Below are 25,683 nucleotides of genomic sequence, written 5' to 3'. Positions count from 1 at the left end.
CACCCTCAAAATTCCCACCCCCTGGGGCATCCAGCCTTCATGAGCTCCCAGGGTCTAAACCACCAGCCTGGGAGCACTTAGGGGGGGATCCAGGGCTTCAGCTGAATATGTAAAAGTGGAGGGCCCTGCTGGGCATAGGTGGAAGAAGAGAACCTTGACCAAGTTGTATTTTAAGGGGAATAGCTTTAGAGCATCTCTGGAAGCAGCAGCGTAGATGACAAAAGGAGTGAGACGTGTGTCCAGTAGATGGCACTAGCGCTCCCCACAAATAGAAACTAATGACCATAGACTTGGTATAAGAGGTACTATTTACAGGCCAGAGTCATCAGGACATTTTCTTTTCAAAAATGCAAAAATAAGAGGTTAGAAGGAGGTGAAGTGGCAGTTCATTTTGGACATCTCAAGCTTGTCAAGACACTTTACTGAATTAATATAGAAACAGCTTTAATATGTGGTGATATAGAGGGTAATCACAGCTACCACAGGGTCACAGCTATCTGACATTGAAATGCCGATATGTTGGATAGATGTCAAAGGTTGTTTTTCTTCTTTTCTGTTGACTATCTGGATTTCATTTTCCATTTTATTTCATTTCTTCAGGCTACAGTACTATGAATACAGGCTTGTAGGCACAGATATCATAAACATGGCATTATTGAGCTTTAAGCTAAAGGAGGAAAAAAAAAACATGTGAACTTAGTGTGGTGAATTCGAACCCTTTTGGACATAGGTTTCTTGTCACCATTGGCTTTGTTATTCGTTCTCCTACACATAAAATGAGAGGAAACTTGAAATTCAAAGTAGAGTTTCCTGTAATAGTGTGCAGAGTTTGTTTGTTTTGGGTTGGTTGATAAATAAATGAATGCAAAAAATTTAGTAGCATAAAGCTGGTCTTCTGCAGAAACTTCCCTCTGTTGGGGTTGGACAGATGGCTCAGTGGGTAAAAACTCTGACTATTCTTCTGGAGAACCCTGGTCCTACTCCTAGCACCCACATGGCAGCTCACAACTGTCTATAATTCTAATCCCTGGGGAGCTGACACCAGCTCTGGCCTCTGCAGGTACCAGGCACAAATGCAGTATACAGACATACATGCAAAAAAAATACTGGAGCTGGAGAGATGGCTCAGTGGTTAAGAGCAATTACTGATAGTTCAGAGGTCCTGAGTTCAATTCCCAGCAACCACATGGTGACTCTCAACCATCTGTGATGGGATCCGATGCCCTCTTCTGGTGTGTCTGAAGAGAGTGACAGTGTACTCACATACATAAATCATAAATCTTTTTTTTAAAAAGTACTCAGACACATAAAAAATAAATATTCTAAAAAAATACTTAGTGTAACTGTTGAAGGTCTCAATTAAAGAGGACTGAGAAACAGTTTTCAACTTTGTTCTTTGTTTAAGACGACTTTGGCATTGTGTGTGTGCACACATGTGCTTGTGCATGAATGTGGGTGTGTGTGCATGTGCGAGTGAGCACAAGAGGCACAACACACACATGGTGACCAGAGCACTGGCTGGCTCCTACTATGTGGGTCCTAGCATTGAACTCAGGTCCTGAGGGTGGCAGCAGGTGTCTTAACTTGTTAAGCTGTTTCACCAGCCCGAGAAAATCCCTCTGAAAGACTGCCTGGGAGATAGAGCTTAAGTCTGTCTATTTATGAGATGCAGACTATCTACGGCAGCACACCAAGTACAACATTAAAACAATCTAGTTTTTATGAAAACAGTCTTTTTAAATACTGGTTTTCCTTGGGTAGCCTGGCTGCTCTGGCACTTGCTACGTAAATCAGGATGGTCTTACCCTCACAGAGATCTACCTCTCTCAAATGCTAGGATTAAAAGATTTCACCATACCCATTTTGTTCTGTTTTGGTTTGCTTATGTGGTTTTGTTTGTTTGTTTGTTTGTTTGCTTGCTTGCTTACGTGCTTGCTTGTTTTTTGTTTGTTTTTTTTTGTTTTTTTTTTCTTGCTTGCTTTTGAGATGAGTGTATGTCAGGTTGACCTGGAACTCAATTAGCCCAGGTTGGCTTTGAACTCTTAATCCTTCTGTTTTAGCCTTCCACATGCTGAGTAAGCACTACTAGCCTAGGCTATCTCCTCTTATTTACCAGACAGGAGTAATTTTTAGAATGCCATGTATGTAGGAATTTTGTCTGCGTATATACCTGTGTACCAGGATGTACGTGGTACCTGTGGAAGCCAAGAGAGGGCATTGGATCTCTTGGAACTGGAGTTCTAGGCTTAGCTGCTTCTTAGGGGTTCTTGAAATTGTACCTGGATCCTCTGCAAGAGCAGCAAGTGTTCTAAGCCCTTCTGCCATCTCTCTAGCTCCCTACTATAAACATTTTTGTTTTCTATTGTTAATACTAATACCAGTGGCTCAGTGGTTAAGATCACTGACTGCTCTTCCTGAGGTCATGAGTTCAAATCCCAGCAACCACATGATGGCTCACCGCCATCTATAATGAGATCTGATGCCCTCTTGTGTGTGTCTGAAGACAGCTAGTCTACTTACCAAGCAAGCTGGAGCGAGTGGGGCCAGAACGAGATGGAGAAGGGAAAGGAAGAAAAAATACTAATACCAATAACAACCCTTTGGTTTATTCTGTAGCTGGAAAGGCCTTTTCACAGCCTGCATTTCGTTCTACTACAGTCTAGGCAGATATTTCCATTCACTTTCTAACACTGACCACAGTAAAATTCATATGAGAAAAGTAACTATTTGCAGGCGAAGACCTGAGGAAACTGTTCTTGCTCTGTTTACCTCTATCCCTTCCCTCCCAGCCAGGCAGCCTCCCCTTCCACTGTCACACGCTCATCTGTATTCTGCAAAAACAAAAACAATTGTAAAACAAAACAACAACAGCAACAAAGAAAGAATGACCAAACTCATACTACGTCTGTTTGTTTCCAGGCACAAGTTTCTGTATTACAGTTGTCTCCTGTTACCTTCCTGCTCTCTCCTCACAGTGGGCCATGCCATCCAGAAAGGGTAGCTACAAAGCAAAAATGAGCCCTTTATATAAAAGCCCTGTATACATGAATACAGGAGCCTGTCCCTGCATATATCTCATGGGCCAAATCTGCTTATGCTTAGTTCAATACAGCATTGTCCTTGACTATCTATCTAATAAGACTGAAAATTTTAAGCCTATCTCTAATAGAAATAAGCTACATTTTCCAGCACTATCTTTATCAGTATTAACAGTTATTTTATCATGTATCTACCAACTGGCTCATTTGTTCAGTACTTAGACAGAGAAGCCCAGTATTGCTACCAGACAGATCCTGAGATTTATATATGTAAGTTTTCTTTTTAAAGCCAGTGGAGGTTAAATTTCTGCTGTCACTTTGACGTCTTTAGGTATTGAATATACTCTGATGGGAAGCCATCTGTGATACTTGGGATTGAGGCTGTCTTCATCAGGGGATCAGTAGCCATCAGAGTTTCTTTAGGGCAACAAGGATATAAGGCTCACTGTATACACTCCTGAAGTTCTCTGTTCTTTGTTCACAAACACTTTCCCATGCTTGCTTTTTGCTTAGATCTTCTGTGTTAACTTCAGTTTTAGGATAACCTTCTGATGCTAAAGCCATGTGACTATTCTCAACCTAAATAAGTACCAGTTTTATGGAAAATGCAAAGGTATTTTATTTTATTTTATTTTGATGCAAGTCATAAATACTTTTTACCCAGAATTTTCTTTAGACACTATTTCTATTTTATAATTGTTCCTAATGCCCAAGGTAGAATAGTGATTCATCAATGTGTATAGAACATGCACCACATAATGACTCAGCGTTGCTGATGGGGAGAGTAGTGACTCAGATTGGACATAATCCCTTTCTGAAAGGACTTGGTCATTTTGTGCAGGTTGTGGCCATTAGTTAGTTTACACAGAGGCCATAGCTATGGAGAAAACCTCCTCGTGCTATCTAATACAGGAAATAAATGTGTATGATTTTATTGAGTATATCTTGCAGGTTGACCTACAGAAAGTATACTTGACTCGAAGGGATGAGAATAAGTAGGCATTGTGAAACTGAAACAGTAACTCAGCTTAAATAAATATGAAATTCTAAGAAGTGACGGACTACTGGAGTAGGAAAGACAACATGCAAACAATTTGAAGAACAGCAAGAACCCAGAATGTTTGAACAAAGCAGTGTTCAGTGTGGAAATAAGTGATGGGCAATGTCCAAGGATCCAAGCACAGGCAGTGTTTAGAAATGGGAGCAACGTTCAGAATGTATAAAAAGAGCGTCAGAGCAGGGTTAACACGAACCCCAGGAAAGCCAGGGCTGTGGGAAGCTTATCAAAACAGCGTAATCACGGGACTGGGACAGAGACTTGCACACTGAAGCCAAGGTATAATGCCAGGGCTGGAAAAACCACCAGGGCATCTTGCTGTTCAGCACCCCCAGGTCTTGAACCAGAACTCCACAGTCCTTGACTGTAAATAAGATTGGCCACAAAGCATGAAAATGAGGTTCAAGGCGGGTTCATAGTTTAGGTAGAGCAAGGCTGTTGGGAAGGAAATCTGTAAGGCATGCTGAGCACCAGAAGGAGTTCACATAAATGGCTTTGTAAACTAAGTCCTGGAAATACAAATCAACAGAGTCAGCCTAGGAAAATTTCAGAGCTCTCAAACCACATCCTTGCTGAGACCAGAAAGCAGAGATGAAGGATGTTCCAGAATCATGTGTAACACACAGCAATTATGGACCAAATTTTAAAGCAAACCTACTACTTTTTCATACACAAATCTTAGTAGACTCCTATCCAGGTAACAATTGGGAAAGTGACTACCTCTGACAGGGGTATTAATTAGTTCCTCCTAAACAAAATATAAAAACTCAGCTGTATACTTGTACTGCTTAGGACTTATTTATGGTTATTGTCCAGCTTATTTTCCCAATACTACTTTAGAGAACAGGACTCCCCACAGCACATTCTATGAGAAAGATTCTGAGGTTTTGAGACACAGCATACACTATTGTCTCCCTCCATCATTCTACATGTTTCGTTAGAAGTGTCTGCTACGGACTCTTAGAAGTCTCACATACAGAACCTGTTCAGTTTCGCATAACTCAGTCTCATGTTTATTGGCCCACCAAACCTCTTCCTTTGCTTCCTCGAATCCTCTGATCCATTGTGTACTCTGTAGAACACACTGAATCTCAGGCTGTCTTCTCACTGACTTTACTGTTGTAAAAGTACGGTTATAAAAATCGGCATTTCGTGTACCTGTTTCCCTTAAACTTGTGAGTATGAAGAAGGCAATTCAATATCTCCCTTTATAGGAAGGAAAACAACAGAAGCCTAAACATTTGAGTTGCTTGTATTGTGTATAATGTTCAGCCATATTTGATCGTTTTCTGTACAGGGATATCATGCCCTAAAGAGATGTTATCAGTAGTAGATAACAGTAAAAGTTTTTCATTAAAGTGTCAGGTATGTGGGAGTCTTTGGTCATGTGCTGCAGAATGTCCTTCAGAAAGATGTCAAGCTGGGCCCCCAGCGACATTCAGATTTTCCAGTCCCATTGCTCTTCCTGGGGATAGAGGCCTGGCTTAGTTGGGGAGAGCTAGACTGCACAAACCCTCAAACCTTTGAACTGTCTCTGAGACATTCTTTAATTGTCTTGGAAATCTCAGTAGCTCTTTCTCAGCATTTAACAAAGCAATGGAGCATCTGGAGATGAGGGAGAGAAGAGCACTGGCATTGGGGGAAATAAATCATCCCTTCATGAAATATTCATTCTATGGCTGACTATATTTAGACAGTACAATATTAACTTCATTTGAACATTATACGTGCTGATTTCAAGTGGTCTTTGTTATAAATACAAATTAGCCAATGAAAAATATTTTCAGAAAACTTAAAAGTATTTCCCTTTGAAAGGAAATGGACCATTAAAAGTATGCTTGGACATTTTCTTTACCTATGAATTGAGTTCTAAGACAATGTCATAGACCATTCAGTCAAGATAAATATTAGCACACTGTCTTCTTTTGAAATTTTCTTATATGAGGAGGGCTATTGTTAATAGCCTAGACTGGTCTAGAACTCCCTCTGCAGAACAAGCTGGCCTCATATTCTCAGTCTTGTTACCTCAGCCTCCTGCTGCAATTACAGGTAAGGACCACTACACTTGGCTAAAATGTATCCTCTTAGAGAAAGATTACTTGAAACAATTTTATTTAGATTGGTCACCCCGTGTTTAGATATATAAAAGTAGTTTTCTATGTCTAGCTGGTGCCAGCTGAGGTTTAACTAGAAGGTAAATCTCATAAAACAAGGAGCCACTGCTCTGTACTGTTGACTCTACAGAGTATTACCTAAGTAAAATCGGAGGAACGATCCTTCACTCCGTCCTTGTCTCCTGTTTATCGTAGAAACTTAACATTTTGCTCAATATTAGGAGTTATTGGCTTTTCTTAACTCTAACTTCTTCCCAACTATCAGATACTCTTGTTTGGTGAAGACTCTTTCTTTTATACTCTTCCCTGTCCGAATACAGGAAGTATTGGTGGGGGGGGGGAGGGAGAGAGAGAGAGAGAGAGAGAGAGAGAGAGAGAGAGAATGAGAGAGAATGAGAGAGAATGAGAGAGAATATTTACTTCTAGGTTTCCTAGTGCTCCATCCACAATGTTGTCTTGATTCAGTTTCTTTTCTCATCCTTGGCTGAAAACAAAACCTAAGGGAAAAAAAAAAAGAAAAGACAAGAGAAAGGCTTAATCTTGCAGGGTTAAATAAAAGCAAGAATGTAGTGAAAGGAAGACTTCTTTTATGTAAGCAGCAGAGAATGTAGTGGTGGGTGGGAGGTGGGAGGGGGGGTGACTGCAAGTGCCTGAGGGCATTTCGGTCCCTCTTGGTTTTCACATCAAATGCAATGGTGCCCACAGATAGCCTGTATTGTTGTCAGTTAAATGGGATCATGAGTGTCTGAAAGGTGTTTGAGAATGAACCGAAAATCATTTTCACAAGTGGATGATTACTTCTGCCACATGTTAACCGAACTCTAGCAGAATGGCCCAGCTTTTTGAGCCTGCATTAATTGCTCTTTCAACCTTGACTGAGGTTTCTCTTTAAGAAAGCCCTTTCCAGGACTAAACTACTCTATATATTGATTTTTTTCTTTCTGTATTTTTTCCTTGAAAAAAAAAAAGAAGCCTTGTAGAAGAAAAGCCTTTATTATTCAACATGTAGATTGTTCTGTTTCTTTGAATAGAAAGCTGGCCGCATAAGTGATCTGCCCAAAGCAATAATCCTTTTTTTCCCCAAGCACTGAATAATTCCCATCTTCTGTATACAATTATGTTTTTCAAATATTCATTAGTGATGATTTTTCCTCATAAAGTAAAACCATGAACTCTCACAGCATGGACTCTATGCAAATAATTTGTCATATTCTCCTTTCTATTAGGACTGTGTGCCACCATTCTAATTGAAACTAAACTACAACATTTAGTAAAATGTTTGGAGATTTTATTTTGAAAGCATTCTTTGAACCATCTTCAAGTTAGAAAGATTTTATGAAGTATTTTTAAACTGATTGGTTAAATGAGACCACTTCTTTTTTGTAACCATTTTCTGTCTCAAGCATGGTATGTGCAGTATTAGCTATGTCCTTACTAAGAAAACACAGTTCGTGTGCATTATATTACAGGATGAGTTAAATCTCAATTTCTAAGACTGATTAGAAAATTAGTTCTTCAGATTTCATTAACTTTTTATTATATGTATATCAGCATGAAATATATTGTATTTGTAGAAAAAATTCCTCAACTTATTAGTAAAATGTACTTCCAAGGGCCTTGGCTTAAAAGAAGATAATTTACAGATTGTTGTATTTTAAATTATCTTTTAAAGTATATATTGAAAGAGATATTGCACAAAACAGTATTTTAAATACTCTTGTACGTGACAATGAAGGCAGACAAAAAGTAAGCTAAGCTTAGCTGTTATTCCAATTGCTGTCTTGTTTAAAGGTTGGTTTTACTAAACTTCCTGTTGTTTTCAAATCTGTTGTATCATTTTATTGTTGCGTACGTGATGCGTACAGTTAATGCTAGCATGCATACAGTTAATGGTTGCCGTATGCCTAAAGAACTTTTCATTGTTGTTGCCCTTGAACGTTTTGAGAGAGTTTGTAGAGACTAGGTTGATTTGTAAAGGAAAACTTTGAGAAACAGCTATGGATCCATCTTTCATATTTTACCTGCTTTGTTAAGTGATGACTTTTTAAAACAACATTACTTCCAGAGAGGTTGTGCACCAGTAACCGGGTCAAACTGATAATAGGGAATAAAAGGCCCAAAATATGTTGCATACCTTATGGGTAGAAGCTCTTGTATCGTGATGCTTGAGAGAGAGAGAGAGAGAGAACGAACAAACACAAGTAGGCAAGTACAGTCATATTTTTTTCTTTTTAAACTTCCCCCAGCAGCATATTTTAAATATACAATTAAAAAAAACTTAGAGCCTGGCATTTTATATCTCTGACACTTGAAGATATAATATGACCTCATGGAACAGTTGAATACCCCAAAGTTAATGCCATAGGCCAGGAAACAACACTAGAATTGATTTAGTTTCAGGTATTTTTTGTTGTTGTTGTTGTTGTTCATTTGTTTGTCTGTATGCCTCTTGACAGTGATTATTGTCTCTTTGAAAAAAAATCACTGTATCCATCAGAACTGTCCCCACTGAGGCAGTGGGACTCCCAGAGCTCCCTGGTTTAGAGACTGGCTAATGAAACCAAATACTCCAAGGCTCTGTGCTTCTGTGTTCTGCCCCAGGACTGCATCACAGATGCTAATTTCTTTGCTACTTAATCCAGTGTAAGAAGAGAAGATTTTAAAGCTAAGCAGATAATTTTGTATTCGAAGAGAGCAACTTCTTAATACTTAAGTTGGGCGTATTGATGAAAACAAATACTTTTAAATAGTATCTGAGCAGTTATTTTCAAGTAATCCAAAAGACTCTAGTTACGTAAGAACTATAGTGCCCTGGAAATATTTCAACAGAGACAAGCTGCCTAGTTGATAGGCACATAGGCAATGTGCAATAGAATATTTTCTTTGAAGCATCTTAAATAATTCAGGGATCAAATATGACTCTAGCTAGAAGACCTTTTATCTAAGGCCATGTTCTGATGGAAGTAGAGTGTGGAACATGGCCATGAGAACCACTTTTAGTTCTGTTTTGTTGAAATATTTTAAACGCTTTGTTTAAAGACTAATTCCATAGATGTTGAAAGTAAGTAAACGTGAGCCTCCCTAAACAAATTAATAAATAAATATATTTGCTTTCACTTTAAAAGTAAAGAAGAAAAAGTCTACAGTTTATCAAAGAATGCTTATGTCATACTAAATGATGCTTATTGTATTAGACAACATTATAAGTTGCCACCAAGATAAAAATGTGTATTTCCTATTTTGACAAGCGTTTGGTAGGTCTGATTTTCATCCTCTTAAAAAAAAAAAGACTTTATTAAGTTTGGAAGCCAGCAATGACTTGGCAAGTTTCAAAATACTAAAAAAGCCTCCAGCTTCACAGACATCCCAGAAGCAGATTCTTAGTGTTCTATGCAGGTCTTGTCCATCCAGAATGATGTACAGTTCGACCGATAGCCTCCCCCCAACACACACATACACACGCGCACACACACACACACACACACACACACACATACATGTTTGTTTTATAGAACCCTGTTTCTTAAAGCAACAAGACACCACTTTGTAAAGAATTGAAATGTAAACTTGATTTTTAAAATATACTACTATTTAAGACAACAAGAAAATAGCTTTTAAGGATCCATCTAGTCAACTATATTGCCTTTGTATGTCAAATAGTTAAAGCTCTCAGCCTAATATTTGCTGAACAGCATCAGGCAATTGTAATTGGCGATTATAGTAGTGTTCTTAGGCTCTTTCTAAATCAATAAAAATATATCAAGTTGTCTTTTATAATTATTTGAATCCAAGTCCTTCACTGTATACAAATTCCCTAAAAATTAGTATAAATAGGTAATAGTCAAGAGAGTAGTTTGTTTCTCCATAATTAAGGAGTGTCTCCACTTTAGTATGTATGTCATTGCACATATCATCTAGTAAAACATAATTTCAGAGTAAATTTTTTATATTTTTCTAAAATTAAAAAAGACTTTTGGGGTTTAGCTGCCATAAAGGAGATGTTGTGCACCTCACATTGAACATTTACAAAATGAGTGCCTCCCAATGGAGGAGTTAGGGGAAGGACTGAAGGCACTGAAGGGGTTTGTAACCCCATAGAAAGAACAATATCAACCAGCCAGACCCTCCAGAGCTCCCAGGGACTAAACCACCAACTAAAGAGTACACATGAAGGGACCCATGGCTCCAGCTGCATATGTAGCAGAGGATGGCCTTATCTGACATCAACGAGAGGGGAGGCCCTTGGTCCTGTGAAGGCTCGATGACCCAGTATAGAGGAAAGCTAGGGTGGGCAGGCGGGAGTGCGTGGGTGGGTGAGGAAGCACCTTTATAGATGCGAGTGGCCAGGGGATAGGGGATTTGTGGAGGGGAAAATGGGAAGGGGGTAATATTTGAAATGTAAGTAAAATAACCAATAAAAAGTGAAAAAAAAAATGAGTGCCTAACAAGATGACCAACAGCCACACTAGGTCTTCAGATGGTTTGAGAGAGAATGGGTTTTGATTTTTGAAAGATGTTTTCTGGTCAAAGACTGCCTAGTGTTTATATAATAATTTGTGCTCCTTTTCCTTACTCCTCCCATACTCCAGCCCTTCCTAGTAATCCCAACACCCATCCGTAATGAGTTTAGACGCTTCTGAATTTTAACCATTACAAGGGCCTTGAAAACTGAAGACTTCATTTAACTGGGAAAGTGTTCAGAGAGTTCTCTGTTGTACTTTGGACAAAGAGTTAAAAGGCCCTTGCTTTGTTCTGAGTATTCAGTTTAATCATATGAGGTGAGAAGTAGCTATGGAGTCAGAATGACCATATACCCAGAGTACTTCTTAATAGTGATTTTTCTGATTACGAAAGTAGGGTGCAGTCCCACTCATGGCCAGCGGCAATGCAGCACACCATAGGCACTTTGGAAAACCAGTCTGGCAGTTTCTCACACAGCTAAACACATGCTTTCAATATAATACAGCAGTCCAGTTTCTAGGCACTAGAACACATGAATCAAAAACTTGCAAACACCATAGGCTTACACACAAATATTCGTGGTAACTTTATATCTCAGAAGCAGAGGTATGGGAACAACATGCAACACACGTGCCAACTTGTGAAGACAATCATACAGTGGCATATTCAGCTTAGTAATAGATGAGAACAGACTTCTGGTACACACCATGTGAAGGATAATTCCCGCAAGCGTTCTTCTAAAGAAAGGAACTTATACATGCAATGCCGTGTGCTATATAATTCCAGTGACATTGCAGAAAGGATAATGAACAGTGGACTCAGAAACAGAAGCACACACAGAACTGAGGATACGAGGAAAGGACTGGTCAGGTAGGCACCAAGAACCTGGCATTCTACAAACCGATTGCAGTAGTGTCCACAAGTTGACACAAGTTTAATTTTTATTGTTATCATCCCTTTTAATGTCAGCCTAATCATTTCTTACTATGTGAGATTTAAGCTTTCATTTTGAAACAGTATTGGTAAACTGGCATTGTTTTATGCATTTCTTACTTTTAAATACATTTCATACAAAGAAAACTATCTGTCCTTGTATCAGTGGAGCCTTGTATCAGCTAGGCCTTGAGACTCAATCACAAAGCCCCTGTTTATAGTGAAAACAAGGCACCTGTAAACTTTAACATATTCTTTTTATTCAGTGTGTATATACTTTATGTTGTATCTCACTCAGTTCCACTTTTATATACAATTTTTAACTAATATGAAAGTTTTACAAGGACAAAATAGTGTGAGGTTTTTCCATAGTGTTTTACAACACTTCCTTCTTGGTAGCCCTTAGCTGTTATTTCATTTTTCTTATGCATAGAGCTCATAACATTCTCAGGACCATTTTGTTTCTGGATGTGTTTGGCCAATTGTCCCTTAATGTTTGGACAAAGTCTCATAGCGTAATAGCCCAAACACTTCAAGGTCTGGCATCCAAATATCTGGCTTTCTAGCACCAAATGTCCTTTCATTCTTTCTGTTTTAGAACATCTTCCACTAGTCCCCAAATGCTGTAGATCCGTATTCACCCAGCCCTCTACTGTTTATCTGCAGAGAAGCCACAAGTTGTTATTCTAAACTCATTGGCCCGTTGTCGTTTTGCACACCGTTCAACTGGCTAGTACTCCTCACAGAGAACCTACTCTGTCATAACCCTCATGCTAATTTGCATGTGGTAATGACGGTCCACATATCCCCCTACTCACTTTCACTTGTGTGTGACTCATCTGCCCAGCGCTCTACAAAGTGAGATGCCTTGAGAGAGCTGAGAAGCAGGCTGTGCTCACAGGCAGGGGTTATTCCCTGTGCCCTCTGTGGTTCCTGAGCCTCTATTAACTACTCATCCTGCTAGTGCCCTTTTACACTGAGCATCTAGCATGTCCACAGTAGCAAGCTCCTTGGGTCACTGTTGTTAACCTTGTAATAGGAGCGTGGGTGTGTGCATTTCAGGGGAGGGAAATTATATAGAAAAGACAGAAAGAGAGCAGCTGAACACCTATCCCCACAACCACAGAAGAGAAATTAGAGGCTAAAAGAAAGGGCGTTTCGGGGACCTCAGGAAGAAACAGTGAACAGTGAGAACAAGAGTAGCCCACATCTCCACCAGTGTCTAACTGAGTCCACACTGCATCCACAAACTCGTGAAATGGTCATAGGTGCATCCCGATTATCAAAGAGGAACTCACCATGATTATGTACCTAATGTATCTGAAAGCAAATGAATAATAGATCAGGCTATTTGATACCTCCAATGTAAGAACCCAGTTGTTTTGAACTTTAATAGCTCCTTAGTTCTTTATCCTAATTCTAATATTGTAGAAAAGAGAAGAATAAGGAAACTTAAGTCTGCCCTAATTCCATTTCTCAGGAAGTACCTCCATTAATATTTAAAATACTTATTTCATGTTTGTCTTTAGATATGTCAAATCATTAATATGGGTATCATATTAAATCCTCAGCCTTTTCACATAGCCTTATATAATACATTTTTCTGTATTTTATTAATCATAATTTCAGTGGCAAAACAATATTTCCCTATGATTATACCATGATGGCATTTATAAATACATCCTTCACCCTAGAGCATTTGTCACCAATTTTCAGTAACAAAATGCCATGTGTCCTGGTAAGCATACACTTTTTTTTTTGTGGGATTCTGCTTATTACCTGAGTAATTCCATAATAAAAGGTTAGGCATTTCTACATTTTTCCATATTCCTCATGAGAAAGGTTTCCTGTTAACATTCCCACTGGTATTAAAGATAATATCCATTCGTCCACTAGGCCCTCATGAACATCTCATTTTTTATGAAAACATTCTTTTTTAGAATTTTTAAGAAACAAAAAGATATGTTTGCTTTTTTTTTATAAAAGGAGGTTGTAAGAAGCTAAATTTGTAAACTAAAATTTCACCTATGATAAAGTCTTAAATGCGACATATTACTTAGGATTGTGCGTAGATTAAGCACATTTGAATAAACCTGATGCTGGTAAGCCTCCACTTTCAAACTCAAATTGTTTCAAACTCAAATAATATTTGAAAAAAATTTAAAATAAGCCCTGTATTTCCACCATGTTACATTGTATCATTGAATGATATGTTTTCATAATAACTTACCGGACTTACCAACTTGTTTTTTTATTTCTCCCTTTTCTCCATGGATATTTCAGCATATCCTTTCTGTATTCATCAAGGACAGAAGTTATATTCTGAGGGCTGGGCAGATAGTTCAGTAGCAAAATGGCTAGAACACATGGAAAGAAATAAAGCATGATTTTACATGATTTAAATCCCAGGATTGAGAAGGCAGAGACAGGTAGATCCCCAAAGCTCAGTCACCAACCAGCACTACCTACACAGCAAGCTCCAGGTCACTGAGAGACCATGGTGTAAGAAACAAGAAGGGACAGCACCTGAGGAACAATCCCTGATCTCTAGATTCCACATAAATACACACACAAGAGCATGTACATTCACGTCCATACACATATGAGCACATACAGCAAAGTAGCTCTACTCAAATGAATGACCAGGTTAATCATTTCAGCTGGATTACAGGTATCATGCAAAGGTAAAAGCCAGGGCTGAAATTGATGCTAAACAAAGGAGACTATGTATTCTTGTTAGCTACGTTTCATAGTGGAAAAAAAAAAACCAAGTTCAGTGGAGAGCTTCTATGAGCCACATAAATCTCAAAATGACAGAGCTGGCAGAGAACTCGGAAATTGGGACACCTAGTGTTGTCCTCTAGTAGGCAAAAAAAAAAAAATTCGAAATGGATATTGGTGCAGACATGGCAAGGTCACCCAGCTGGATGACGACCTTTCACCCCGGTTCTTGGCGCTATATCCATCTCCTTCTCGGGTTACACTCATCCACTCCAGTCATCTGAGCACTGAAGAATTCCATGCGAGTTCCTCCACTCATAGCCTCCTTATCGCCTAAGAAACAAGGGTGAAAATAAAATTCCAACTGGTTCTTTGATTATCCTTTCTAACTCCTACTTCGTTCAATTTGTAGTAAGGACTGACAAATTGTAAGCCACATAAATCAATTCCCTTTTCGGGAGTCGAGAATCAGTGAAGTCATCTTGTAACACAGAAGCTGCATGTTGTCTCTCCTTTCCAATAAACTCAACTTTGCCTTTAGCAGGCTGGTCTCATAAATACCTATGGAAGATATTTGGCTATGGAGAACCATGCTATTTTTTTATGTACTGTCTGCTTGTTTTTCTTACTAGGTATCTGTATGCCCTTGGACAGAAGGTCTGGAAAAGATGGAAAAAGCGTTACTTTGTTCTCGTTCAGGTCAGTCGTTTATTTTCCTGTTAAGTAATTTCTCTCTGGCAGTGACTACCCCACTGTTGTTTGTTCGTGTCAGTGGTTTGCTTGTGTTATGTCTCCTTCAAAAAAGTATTAGAGATTAAAACTTTTTTTAAAAAAAAAGACATGAAAACTCACGATGATTTTAAGTAATTTGTTGAAAAGTGAAGTTTTACATTCATTATATGCCAGCACAAATAACACTTTTGTATCCACAACAACCCAAGCATCTTGTAATAAAATGACTGACATTCTGTGCCTTCTTTTACTACACATTTCTTTATTGACTAGTGTACTAGAATGTAGCTGTTTTCCTTTGTCAGTTTCTCTGGGTGTTCAACTAGTTGTCATATAAAATTCAATAGTCATTGCAAAGTGCCACCATGAACTTCTTATAGAAGAGACAAAAAATAATAATTTAGAAATTGTGTTGCCAATCAAGGCTTTCTACAAGGGTCAAAACGATGCTAAGACAGTCTGTTTGGGGGCAGGGAACTACAGCATACAGGTAGTATGCAGATAAGCTGTGGTCCATTTGCTCTCTCACTTTATATGAATATGTCATTTCTGTTATGTGTTCATATAAATGTGCTTTTAAATCAAATTGTCCACTCTACTTCTCAGTGATTGGATTCTGGATATAGATTATTGGAATATGTGCTCGTCTGACCTTTTAGAGTTATAAGCAACCTTTATTCACAGGACAATCATTAAGTTCTAGTTACATTAAAGCCTAGCTTTCAAAATAGTCGCTTCATTCCAGGGTAAATTTAAACTATTTCATTCTCAGTGGAAATATATAAAAAGAGAATCACTCTTGGAATCCTAACACAGAATAGCCTGTAAAGCCTCATTGATTCCTGCCACACATTAGGCAAGCTTAGCTGGGCTAGATCAGAATGGTGTGGGGAAATGCCAGGGGAGGAAAATTACCATTTGATGTTTTCTAGAGATGTAGTATTCCATCAGTTGCTGGGAAAAAATTAGTTTATTGATATCCCATCGTAGCATGGTATCTTCATGAAAAGCGTTAAAATTCAGTCAAAAATAGTTGTATCTACACGGCACATCAGAATCCATTTTTATTCTTAGCTAAAGTGCAAAAATGTCTTGCATGGCTTAGAGTAATAATAAAAGGTATGCCCATGTGTACGCATATATGTATACACACACACACTCACACACATACACACACACCAATCTTGATCTAAAGCACAGGTAATTGCCTTGAATAAAGGTGCTCTGTCTCCAGTTCTCAGTGGTCTCTCTTCCCAAACCAAACCTCTTAATCTTCTGCAGATTTCAAACTGTGCCTTTCCACTGGCACAAAACTGTAAAATATATATATAAATTCTAATGTAAATTCCTCTGGATATTTTAATTGCACTCCTGTTATAGATGACTCATCTGCATCTAACCAGGCAGGTTTATCATGGTGATTTGTCTTTGCTACATCGTTAGGAAGCATTCTACTGGTTTTACAAGGGGTTGGGGGGAGCTGCTTTTTCAGTTATGTTTCATGAATTTATATAGAATCACATGTAATTCCATAATCTCAGGAGATGATTTGGAGGATGAACTACTTTTGAACAAACTAAGCTAACTCTTAGAGCTTCACTGATGGAAACATTGTGAAAAAAATATTAAATTGTGTTTTAAATGATGGGCAGATGGCATTTGTTAGCCTGAGGACCTGGTAAATGGCAGTAATCTAAAACTTCCCAATGTATTTGTTGGTTAAATATGAAAATTAAGATTCCAGGGACTGACTTTAAAAAGTCAAACACTGAGCAAAGGCTTTGAATCCTGGGAAGGCTCAAGATTATCATTTGCTACCTATCTTATTGTCTAGTTAAATAGTCACATAAATCCAAAATTTTAACACAAATTTATATACTTTGATTATTATTTGAGTTTAAAAATACAGAGAGGAATTAGAAAATTTCAAGTTCATAAAATGGTTTGTTTTTGAGAGACATGAAATGGAGAACTAAAGTTTTGAGATAATTAAATATAAGCTTTATTTTAAAATGTAGAACTTGAATCAAAGTAGTTGCTAAAGCCACATAGTTATTAATTTAAATAGAAGAAGAATTCTTATAGCTGGAATTAACTTGAATTTATTATACTTGTTACGTATCATAGATACATGATAGAGATGAATAGACAGACAGACAGACAGACAGATAGATAGATAAATACATAGATAGATAGATAGATAGATAGATAGATAGATAGATAGATAGATAGATAGATATGAACACACACAGAGAGGAAGAATTCTGTGACTAAATGTTTGAAATATATATGCCAGTACTCTGACAACTTTTTGAAGTTTCAAACACAATTGAATCTTCCTTCCAATTCCAAATGTAATGGGAAGACAAATTGAAAGCACTCATGTCAAAATCAAAATGGATATGTATGGAGATTCGATGAGAGTGACCCATTGGGAGGAACAGGGTAGTTTTTATTAGTGTTTTTAAAGACAGCTCTCATTCTATCTGCACACAGCTTGTCCATCCATACCTGCAGGCTGCATTATTGAAAGGTGAAGGAGCCGTTTTTCATAGGGAGGACAGTATACCCTGCTGTGTGTGCTGCTGCCGTCGGCACAATGGTGCTCTGGTGATAATGTGAATCTCATCACCACGTGTAAGTGTGGATTATGTGAGTGATACAGCTGGAAATCCAGCCATCAGCCCAAGAATTTGTACTCATAAAAATTGATTGAGAGTCAGGTTTGGCCAGCTGCAAAGTCATTGTTCCAAGTGAACACTCGAGGAGCCACTGAGGTGAAAAGACTTTTCAAAGACTCAAACATGAAAATCAGAGGCAAAAAAAATGTCAATTTAAATTAGAGTCAAAAAATCAGAAAGCAAATTATTTGTTAATGTTGGGTATTTGTTTAGTTTCCTATGTAGGTTACATTCCTTTTTATATTCTAACCCTGATGTATTTACAGTAATAAATCTATTTTAGTAACTGTCTAAAAGATTGGGTTTTTAAATTGAAGGTAAGTTTTTGTTCAAGATAAAAGAACAATTACAAAGAATGTATTTACAATCTCACAAAAATTAAAATTTCTTATATAATTTTCTTATGTTTTCCCAATGTTGTAGTACTTGTTAGATTTAAGAAAGCATGACTGATATAAAGTACTTCTGATATTATATTGTAATTCATATTATAATAGGAATTGTATATCTTTAAAACAATTTTTTATCAAGTAATTAGCTTGAGGATACACTTCATCTTTGGTTTCAAACATTTAACTAGGTTGATTTATTTCTCTTACAGTCCTCTGACGTTTATTCACATAGCTGTATAGGCCAGATATTGGATATTTCTGTGATAAGTCCAGGTTCTCCTGACGTACTTATGTACTAACACATCATTTGTGTATCTAATCTGTTATTAAGTGACGAGCATGTGCCTAAGGCACTTTTAATACATGATCCTATTTGCTCTTCAAAATAAATCACCAGAGTAGGCGTTGCTATTCTCTCCACCCCCAACTGTACAGAAAAGATAGAGTATGCAGAGGGTATTAAGTAATGTTCTCAGGATTAGCCTAGTATGAGATGAAGTCAAGAGAATCCTGTTCTGTTAGACAATAGAGGCACAGCTCATATTTCTTGTTCCATATGGCAAATGATTAAATGAACGCATACAACCACAGTTCATCTAAAGATAAACAGATATCCTAAAAATCACTGGAGATCATGGGTACCATAAAGTACAAAGCAGTGTTGCCACTGCTTTGTAAATAACCCTGGAGTGGTGGCCTGAAGAGCCCCAGACTTAGGAAAACGACCGGTTGTGTGACCAAGGGAAGCTGAAGTAGACATCTATGTTGTGTTGGCCATGTGTCAAGTGTTCCCTACTTGTTGTCGATGTGTCAGAATAGTGACTTGAAGTTGCTGCAAACAACAGCAGGCTATCAAGACATGATGTTAATTACATATCAGCTGAGTTGGCACAGGATGTAAACAGGCAGTGATCAGAACATGCTCTAAGCACAGGAGAAGCAGTGTTTCTCAGGAAGATGTTGTTGAGATGCTGTCGGTATGAACCTGAAGAAGTAACTCTCTTTGCCTCGTGATTTTTGAAGGACTAAGAATATTTGGAGGACCTACGGCAGCAAACCCCTCACAGGCATTTGGGATATTACTAGTGCATAGAGAACGTGAAAGTGGTTACAGTGTGAGTTGTCTAGGATGTCAGCTATCTGCTTAGGCAAGCAGATAGTTTAACGTGATAAAGACATGGCTGGCTGTCACATCAGCAAAAATCAGAATGTTGCTATTTAAGTTGAGCATGCTTAGTGTATCAACACATGGATTTTGGGGTAGAAAATGAAAGATCCCCCCTCAATATTCCTACAGAGCACCTACTCCATTCTCCTGCATGAGGATAGTCAAGTAACTCTTGCTAGTAGGATGCCATAAATTCATACAGACAAGCACACATCCATTCCTAAAGGGATTAGTCATTGATCATTTTATGAGTTCCTTCATGCTTTTTTAAAATGGAACAACCACCATATCAACAGATAAGAATCTGTTATAAGATAAGATAATAATCTTTCCATTTTACATGAAAGATTAGATCCATAGTATAATCTGTACTTTTATTTGTCTTGCTTAGGATTTTTGGTCCACAAACAATGATAAAGTCAAAATATATAATTTTCATATATTAGTGTTTATACATATGTAAAAATACTCCCATAGAAATGAAATTTCTGTGTCTAAGTTTCTAGCTATTTATAATGCTAAATAACCCTATTCATGTTTATAGAACTCATGAATTTTAAGCGTTTTCCCAGATGTTGACTGTTGTTTTTCTCATTTGTCATTTTGTCTTTACAGTTAAACATTTCGATAGGTTGCCCCTTATTTTATTATCTTTCAAAACATGTATCTTCAATAATGAAGAATATGGAAAAATATCATTTGTTGTGGAGTTTATCTGGATCAAAGTATCAGCTAACTTTCATATTTGATAGTTAGGACTTTTCATGGAGTCTCTGTAAAAACAGTTATAGTGGTTATAAGAGTTTGTATGACTCACCCTAAAACATTAGCAGTACATTTAATCCTGAAAATTCCTATAACATGCACTAATATGAATATTTGCCTTTGTCTCAAAGGCTAACATATACAAGGGAGACTGACAAGTGAGGGACAGCTAGTACAGTAAGGAAAGCCTTCCGTGCATGAGGCTCTGACCCAGTGTGTAAACTCTCCTTTACCTGTGTCCTGTCCTCATAAAGAAAGAAAATTCATTGTTCATTATCTTCAGGTTCAGATCCAGGCAATGTCTGGTTTTTCTTGTTTATGCTTCTCATAGCTGTGCACAAGAGCAGACGGCTTGGGAATAAATACTACCTTTCATTCTAGTCTTAATTAAATTTGTATAGGTCATTCAATAGATTTTAAACCATTCTACCAAACTTTACTGTGAAATACTTTGTATTAATATGGCACCGTGGATAAGTATTCAGATACATCTGCCTCTTCTTACATTCTTCAAAACAATAGTTTGCCTCCCACATAGTAAGGACTCAGTAAATACTTGTTAAAGAAGTAAGTACTCTCTATTTTGAGATCTTTCTCAAACCTTTACATGAAATACGCTAGGTATTTATATTAGAGCATACTTAACCAAACCCTGGGCTGCCTTTGTTCTCTTTCCGCACATCCATGTCAATCATAAAGTATTACTTTTTCATTATCAAAACTATTGTTCCATTTATACCTGTTTACATCCATCTGCTCCATCTGCTCTGCTACCAAATGAGCTAAAACCAACACTGTCTGCATATGGACTTTGATGGTAGCATCCAGCTTTTCTCTATTTCCACTTCCACCATTCTTCTTATAACTTATTATTCTTTGTAGAACGTAAATAACCTTTCTGATATGCGACACTCATTAAGACACCCTTCTGCCTAAATCTTTCTAGTGACTCCCACAGCACTTAGACTTATAAATAATCATGATCTATGTATTTTGGGCCCTTGGATTCCTGTCACCAGTCAACATCTACCACTCTAAAATTTGGTATCACTGATGCAAGGCCACAGGTTTGGCATATTCAAAGGCTCTAGACCCCCCCTCCAGTGGTACCTAAAAATATGAGTTTTATTGGGTTTCTGTGCCTATGCAACTTTGGAGAGAGTTTCCTGCTATTCCTCAGACAGTGTGACCACTCCCAAACCTCTCTGTAGAAATGTGTGCTTGCCCTCTTTGCCCAAATGCTCATTCATTCTACCTGTGAATTTATTGTTCACTTTAAAGGTTCAATATTCAAATGTGCCTTCCCCTCAATTTAAAATTTCTACCACTTCTTTGTCACAACATTCTGCTTTAATTTTTTCAGAACATTTGTCTCCAGCTAAAATATTTTCATGGATACATTTAAATTTTTTTATGTTTATTCATTCTAGAGTGTCTGCCTAGCACTGAAACAAACATAGGTAGAAATTGACTAGTTATTTGATCAACAAGCGAGTATATTCAGAGCATACTGAACATTTTTGTAACAAGACTGCCCTTTCTTTCTTTAAGGAATTTGTACTTGATTGTTACGTCTCACTATGCCATTTGGCCAAGACAGTTAATCATTAATATATATATATATATATCTCCCTCAAATCTGTCAGTATCTTGAAGATATGTTCATTTTCCTTGATTAAATTAAGCTCTGAGGTTTTTGTGTTTTTTTTTCTTAAATACCTCCAGCAGAACCTTTGCCCTTTGCCAAGAACATTTCCAGCTAAGGATTTTAAAAAGCCTTAATCTTTACTAAAATTAGATGGTGGCAGTTGCTAAGCTGCCAGCTGTTAATGTGCTCCCCACAGTAGTAATACACATGTAAGTCTGAATGCTATGGTCTCTCAAATCTCATAGTTAGCACCTACATGTGTGCATATGGGCAGGTGGCAAGCAGGTTGGCAATTAAGAACAAAATGAGAGGTTTCCTATCCCAGATACAGATACAGATACCGTGTGGGACCACAACAACATAAGTTAAAGTGCCCCATTGAAAGTAATGATGCTGGAGCCAGGCTTAAGGCTGTCCTCGGATTAAAGTCTGTCTATCCCCCCAACCCCCAATTCCCAACAAATCTGTTCTGTTTGGAGTTATTACAAGTGGACTGAGTAAAGAATATTAAATGTCTATGATTACTGCTCTTCTCTTGTAGGGATTTCTGAATATTAATATAGTAAGATATATAAGCTTTGTACAGTAATATGCCAGGAAGCTTATGAGAAAATATTTGATGAGAGTACATCAGACTCCCATGTATCTGTGTAAATAATCCCCTGGCTCATTGCTACAGGGCAGAGCAAGTAGATTTTATTGGACTGCTTCCAGCTGAGAGTGGATAGAGGAGGGTAATTCCTGCCTCCTGTAGATGACCTGTCAGCAAAGTTACCCTTGTTCCAGGTCCTGGTTAGCAAATAGTAAGCTCCCAGATGTTACCACCTGAATGTGCACTGTTGAGTTGGCCTTATGGATGTGATATATCAGGACCTTGTAAAAGAAACAGAGAAGTCAGAGCGCTTGGGATTCTGGAGTAAGCAAATAGATCATGAAGTATTCATAAAAGTATTGGCTCGAATCAGTAACTTGTGACTCAGAAGTCTAGTATTGATAGTGCATTACTTCCAGAGCCCACAGTTGCCTCAAGCCTAATTGCAGGCTCTCAGTTGCCTAGTGGGTCGGGTTTCCCACTGTCAGCAACAACTCTGCTCACCGTTGGTATTCTCTTACTCTCCCATCTGTGCATCTTGTTTTACCTACAGGCCCAGTCACTAGAAGAGACTCTGGATCTGCTGGGAAGTTTGTGAGATATTTAAGTAAAATATGAAATAAAGCAAGCCTTCTAATATTCCATCATTTCATAGCCATGTTCTAGAAACAGACTCATTCCTCTAAGCTGAAAGGTTGAGTTTTTCCCTTTAGTTTATTTAAAGATTCTTTCATTGGTACTTGAGACTTTGTATGCCCTACTGTTAAAGGATGATTTGTTATTTGAATCTAGCTAGAAATAGAATGTTTAGCATAAATATTAAATAAGACCTGGGTCTATTTCTCAACTTATATAAAGATAAACAACTTTATTGTGAGTGTTTTTCATTGTATATCTTCTAGCAGCTTTTAGGGTCTTGTTCTTAAATGGCATAAATTTTTACACTTTCGGTCATACTTATATATATCAAGTCTGGAAAATTTAACAGATAACAATATCAACATGTAAGTAATATTTATAAAATCCTTTAGAAAGAAACATTTTGGTTTGCAATAAGGCAATATCTTAAAATTTATGGTACATTTTTCTAGGATAATTTCATTAGAAGTCGAAAAATGTAGTATTTAAAACTTTTATTTAGTTACATGGCCACTTTTTCATGTTTCTGTCAATTTATAGTTCAATTTGTAAGGTCTTTCAATTAGCATTCACAGAACCAAAATCATGTGCTCTTTCTTTACCCATATGGATATCATAAGAATTAGCCCATGAGATACAGAAAAGACAGAGGCAGAGAGGCAAATGAATAAGGACACAGAAGCCCGAGAAGAGTCGTCAGTCCCCAGTGTGCTCACAGCATTGACCCTCTGCTGTTTATTACTATGTTTTGTTTACTGCAGAAGTATTCACCACCCAAAATTATTAAATTATTACACTGTCTTCTTTGTTGGGAGGGAGACGTTTTTTGTTGTTGTTGTTGTTTTGGTTTTATTTGCTTTTGAGACAGGATCTCATTCTGTAGCCCAGATTGTCCTGTCCACCTCACCGACCAAAGTGTGTGTGTGTGTGTGTGTGTGTGTTATGAAGAAATAAGTAATAAAGAAATAGGACTTTGATTTATTTAGTATTTATTCTCCAATACTTTTAGTAGTCTTTGATAGTAAATCAGTGCTGTCTCACATAATGGCCTTGCCAAACTTTCAGAGAAAATTGGCTTCTAATTAGGGAGTACAGTTTTTTTTAAGTTTCAAAATGAGAATTAAAATATAATGGAATGGAATGAACATCAACCTGGAGTGAGGAGGCATATCCTAGACTCAGTATGAGTACTGTCATCTGGGCAACCTTGAACCTCAACATCTCACGGGCTCAGACATCTTATTTCTTAGAACTACTTTGTTACAGTAGAATCTGAATTAGGTTGTTCTTATTTGGTTTTGTTTGTTGTTGTTTGGTTTGGTTCTTTATTTTGTTTTGTCATGTTTTGTTGAGACAAGGCCTTACAGTTTTGTTCAGGTTGGCCTAGAACTCACAATTCTCCTACCTCACCCTCATAAGAGTTGGGATTATACATATCCAGCCTGTTTTAGGGAATAATCATATCATTTCTTTTCTATAAAGCTTGGCTCTCAGTTTCACTCTTCCTGTATTTATGAGCTATATCTTAGTGTCTGATTTGTAAATGTATTCTTTTCAAATCCCTACTACATAATCTTAAGTTTGTTAAGTCTTCAGTGCTAAAACAATCTTTTATTCATTTTGTATGTTGTTTGCTTGTTTTGTGGATTAATGGCTCCATAGAATGTTAAGATAGTACTGTCATAAAAATAAACCTATAATGCTAATAGTCACAGTCAGCTACAATAGAAATGTATACGTCAGCATCAATAAAGTACATTTTATTATGCTCCATTATAATTCCAAAAATGCTAGCTTTTTCTAACCTGTTTTTAGTTCATGCTGCTTTCCAATATTTTAGCTTTTCCTTTTCTTTACATAGTAACGCATATAGAAATGGTATATTTATCATAGGATACATATGTTTGTAAGAAATTAAAAATATCTTTCTCATGGCTGAAAGAATACTTCAGCAGTTAAGAGCGCTTGCTGTTCTTCTAGAGGTGTCATGTTCTGTTTCCTGCTCCCATATCTGATGTCTCACACCCTAGCTCCAGGGAACCTAGTGCACCACCCATCAGACACTGCATGTATGTGGTATACATACATACACTCTCACACACACACATATACATACACAAAATAAATGGCACAAACATTTGTTGTGTAAGTGATCACATCTTGACTAGTTGTTTTCCAAGTTTGGGTTCCATTCTTTCTCTAAATTCATGGTTCCTGAATCTTCATAGTGCTAGTGTGTGACTGATTACTTATGAAATGGCTACAACTGAGCTGTCCATATGTGTCCTGAGAACTTGCCTAACCAAGACCTAAAAATAACTACACAAATTGATATGCCAATACGGATAGCAAATTCTCAAAAGATTTTACCCTTAGATGATAAGCTATGGCAATTAATGGTTACTACAAGGAAGACATAATCTTCTCCAGGAACAAGTCCCCTGATTGGTTTGCCAGTTATAAAATGTCAGGCCTAAACACATATGTACAATACTAAATGAAGTCAGCAGGTTGTATTTATACGTTCTGTGTACTGTATAAAACAATAATAGTAAAGATTAAGAGGCTATGAATTTGAGAAGGACTTAGGTAGACATGGGAGGAGTTAGAGGGAAGACAAGGAAGGAAGAATGGTGTGAATGCAGTACTTAATATGCAATGTTCAGAAATAAATTCATAACCTACTGCCTCCCTAGCTTGAATCATATGCCTTCATGCTGATCATTTGCCAAATATTTTAAG

The 25,683-nt window shown here is 37.5% G+C and overlaps 1 protein-coding gene across 4 annotated transcripts in view; it reads left to right on the top strand.

Moving 5' to 3' along the window:
* The window catches only part of Cadps2 (calcium dependent secretion activator 2), a 501,414-nt gene that overhangs the window by 317,672 nt on the left and 158,059 nt on the right, over positions 1 to 25,683 (top strand). For all 4 annotated transcript variants that reach the window (XM_028762525.1, XM_028762526.1, XM_028762523.1 and 1 more), the window contains exon 9: positions 14,957 to 15,023. In XM_028762525.1, coding sequence (XP_028618358.1) covers positions 14,957 to 15,023 — 67 coding nt within the window. The remainder of the gene's footprint in view (positions 1 to 14,956; positions 15,024 to 25,683) is intronic.

The sequence above is a fragment of the Grammomys surdaster genome, unplaced genomic scaffold (assembly GCF_004785775.1).
Source record: "Grammomys surdaster isolate TR1022 unplaced genomic scaffold, NIH_TR_1.0 134, whole genome shotgun sequence".
NCBI classification, from domain to species: Eukaryota; Metazoa; Chordata; class Mammalia; order Rodentia; family Muridae; genus Grammomys; species Grammomys surdaster.
This window is presented reverse-complemented; position numbering and strand designations above follow the sequence as displayed.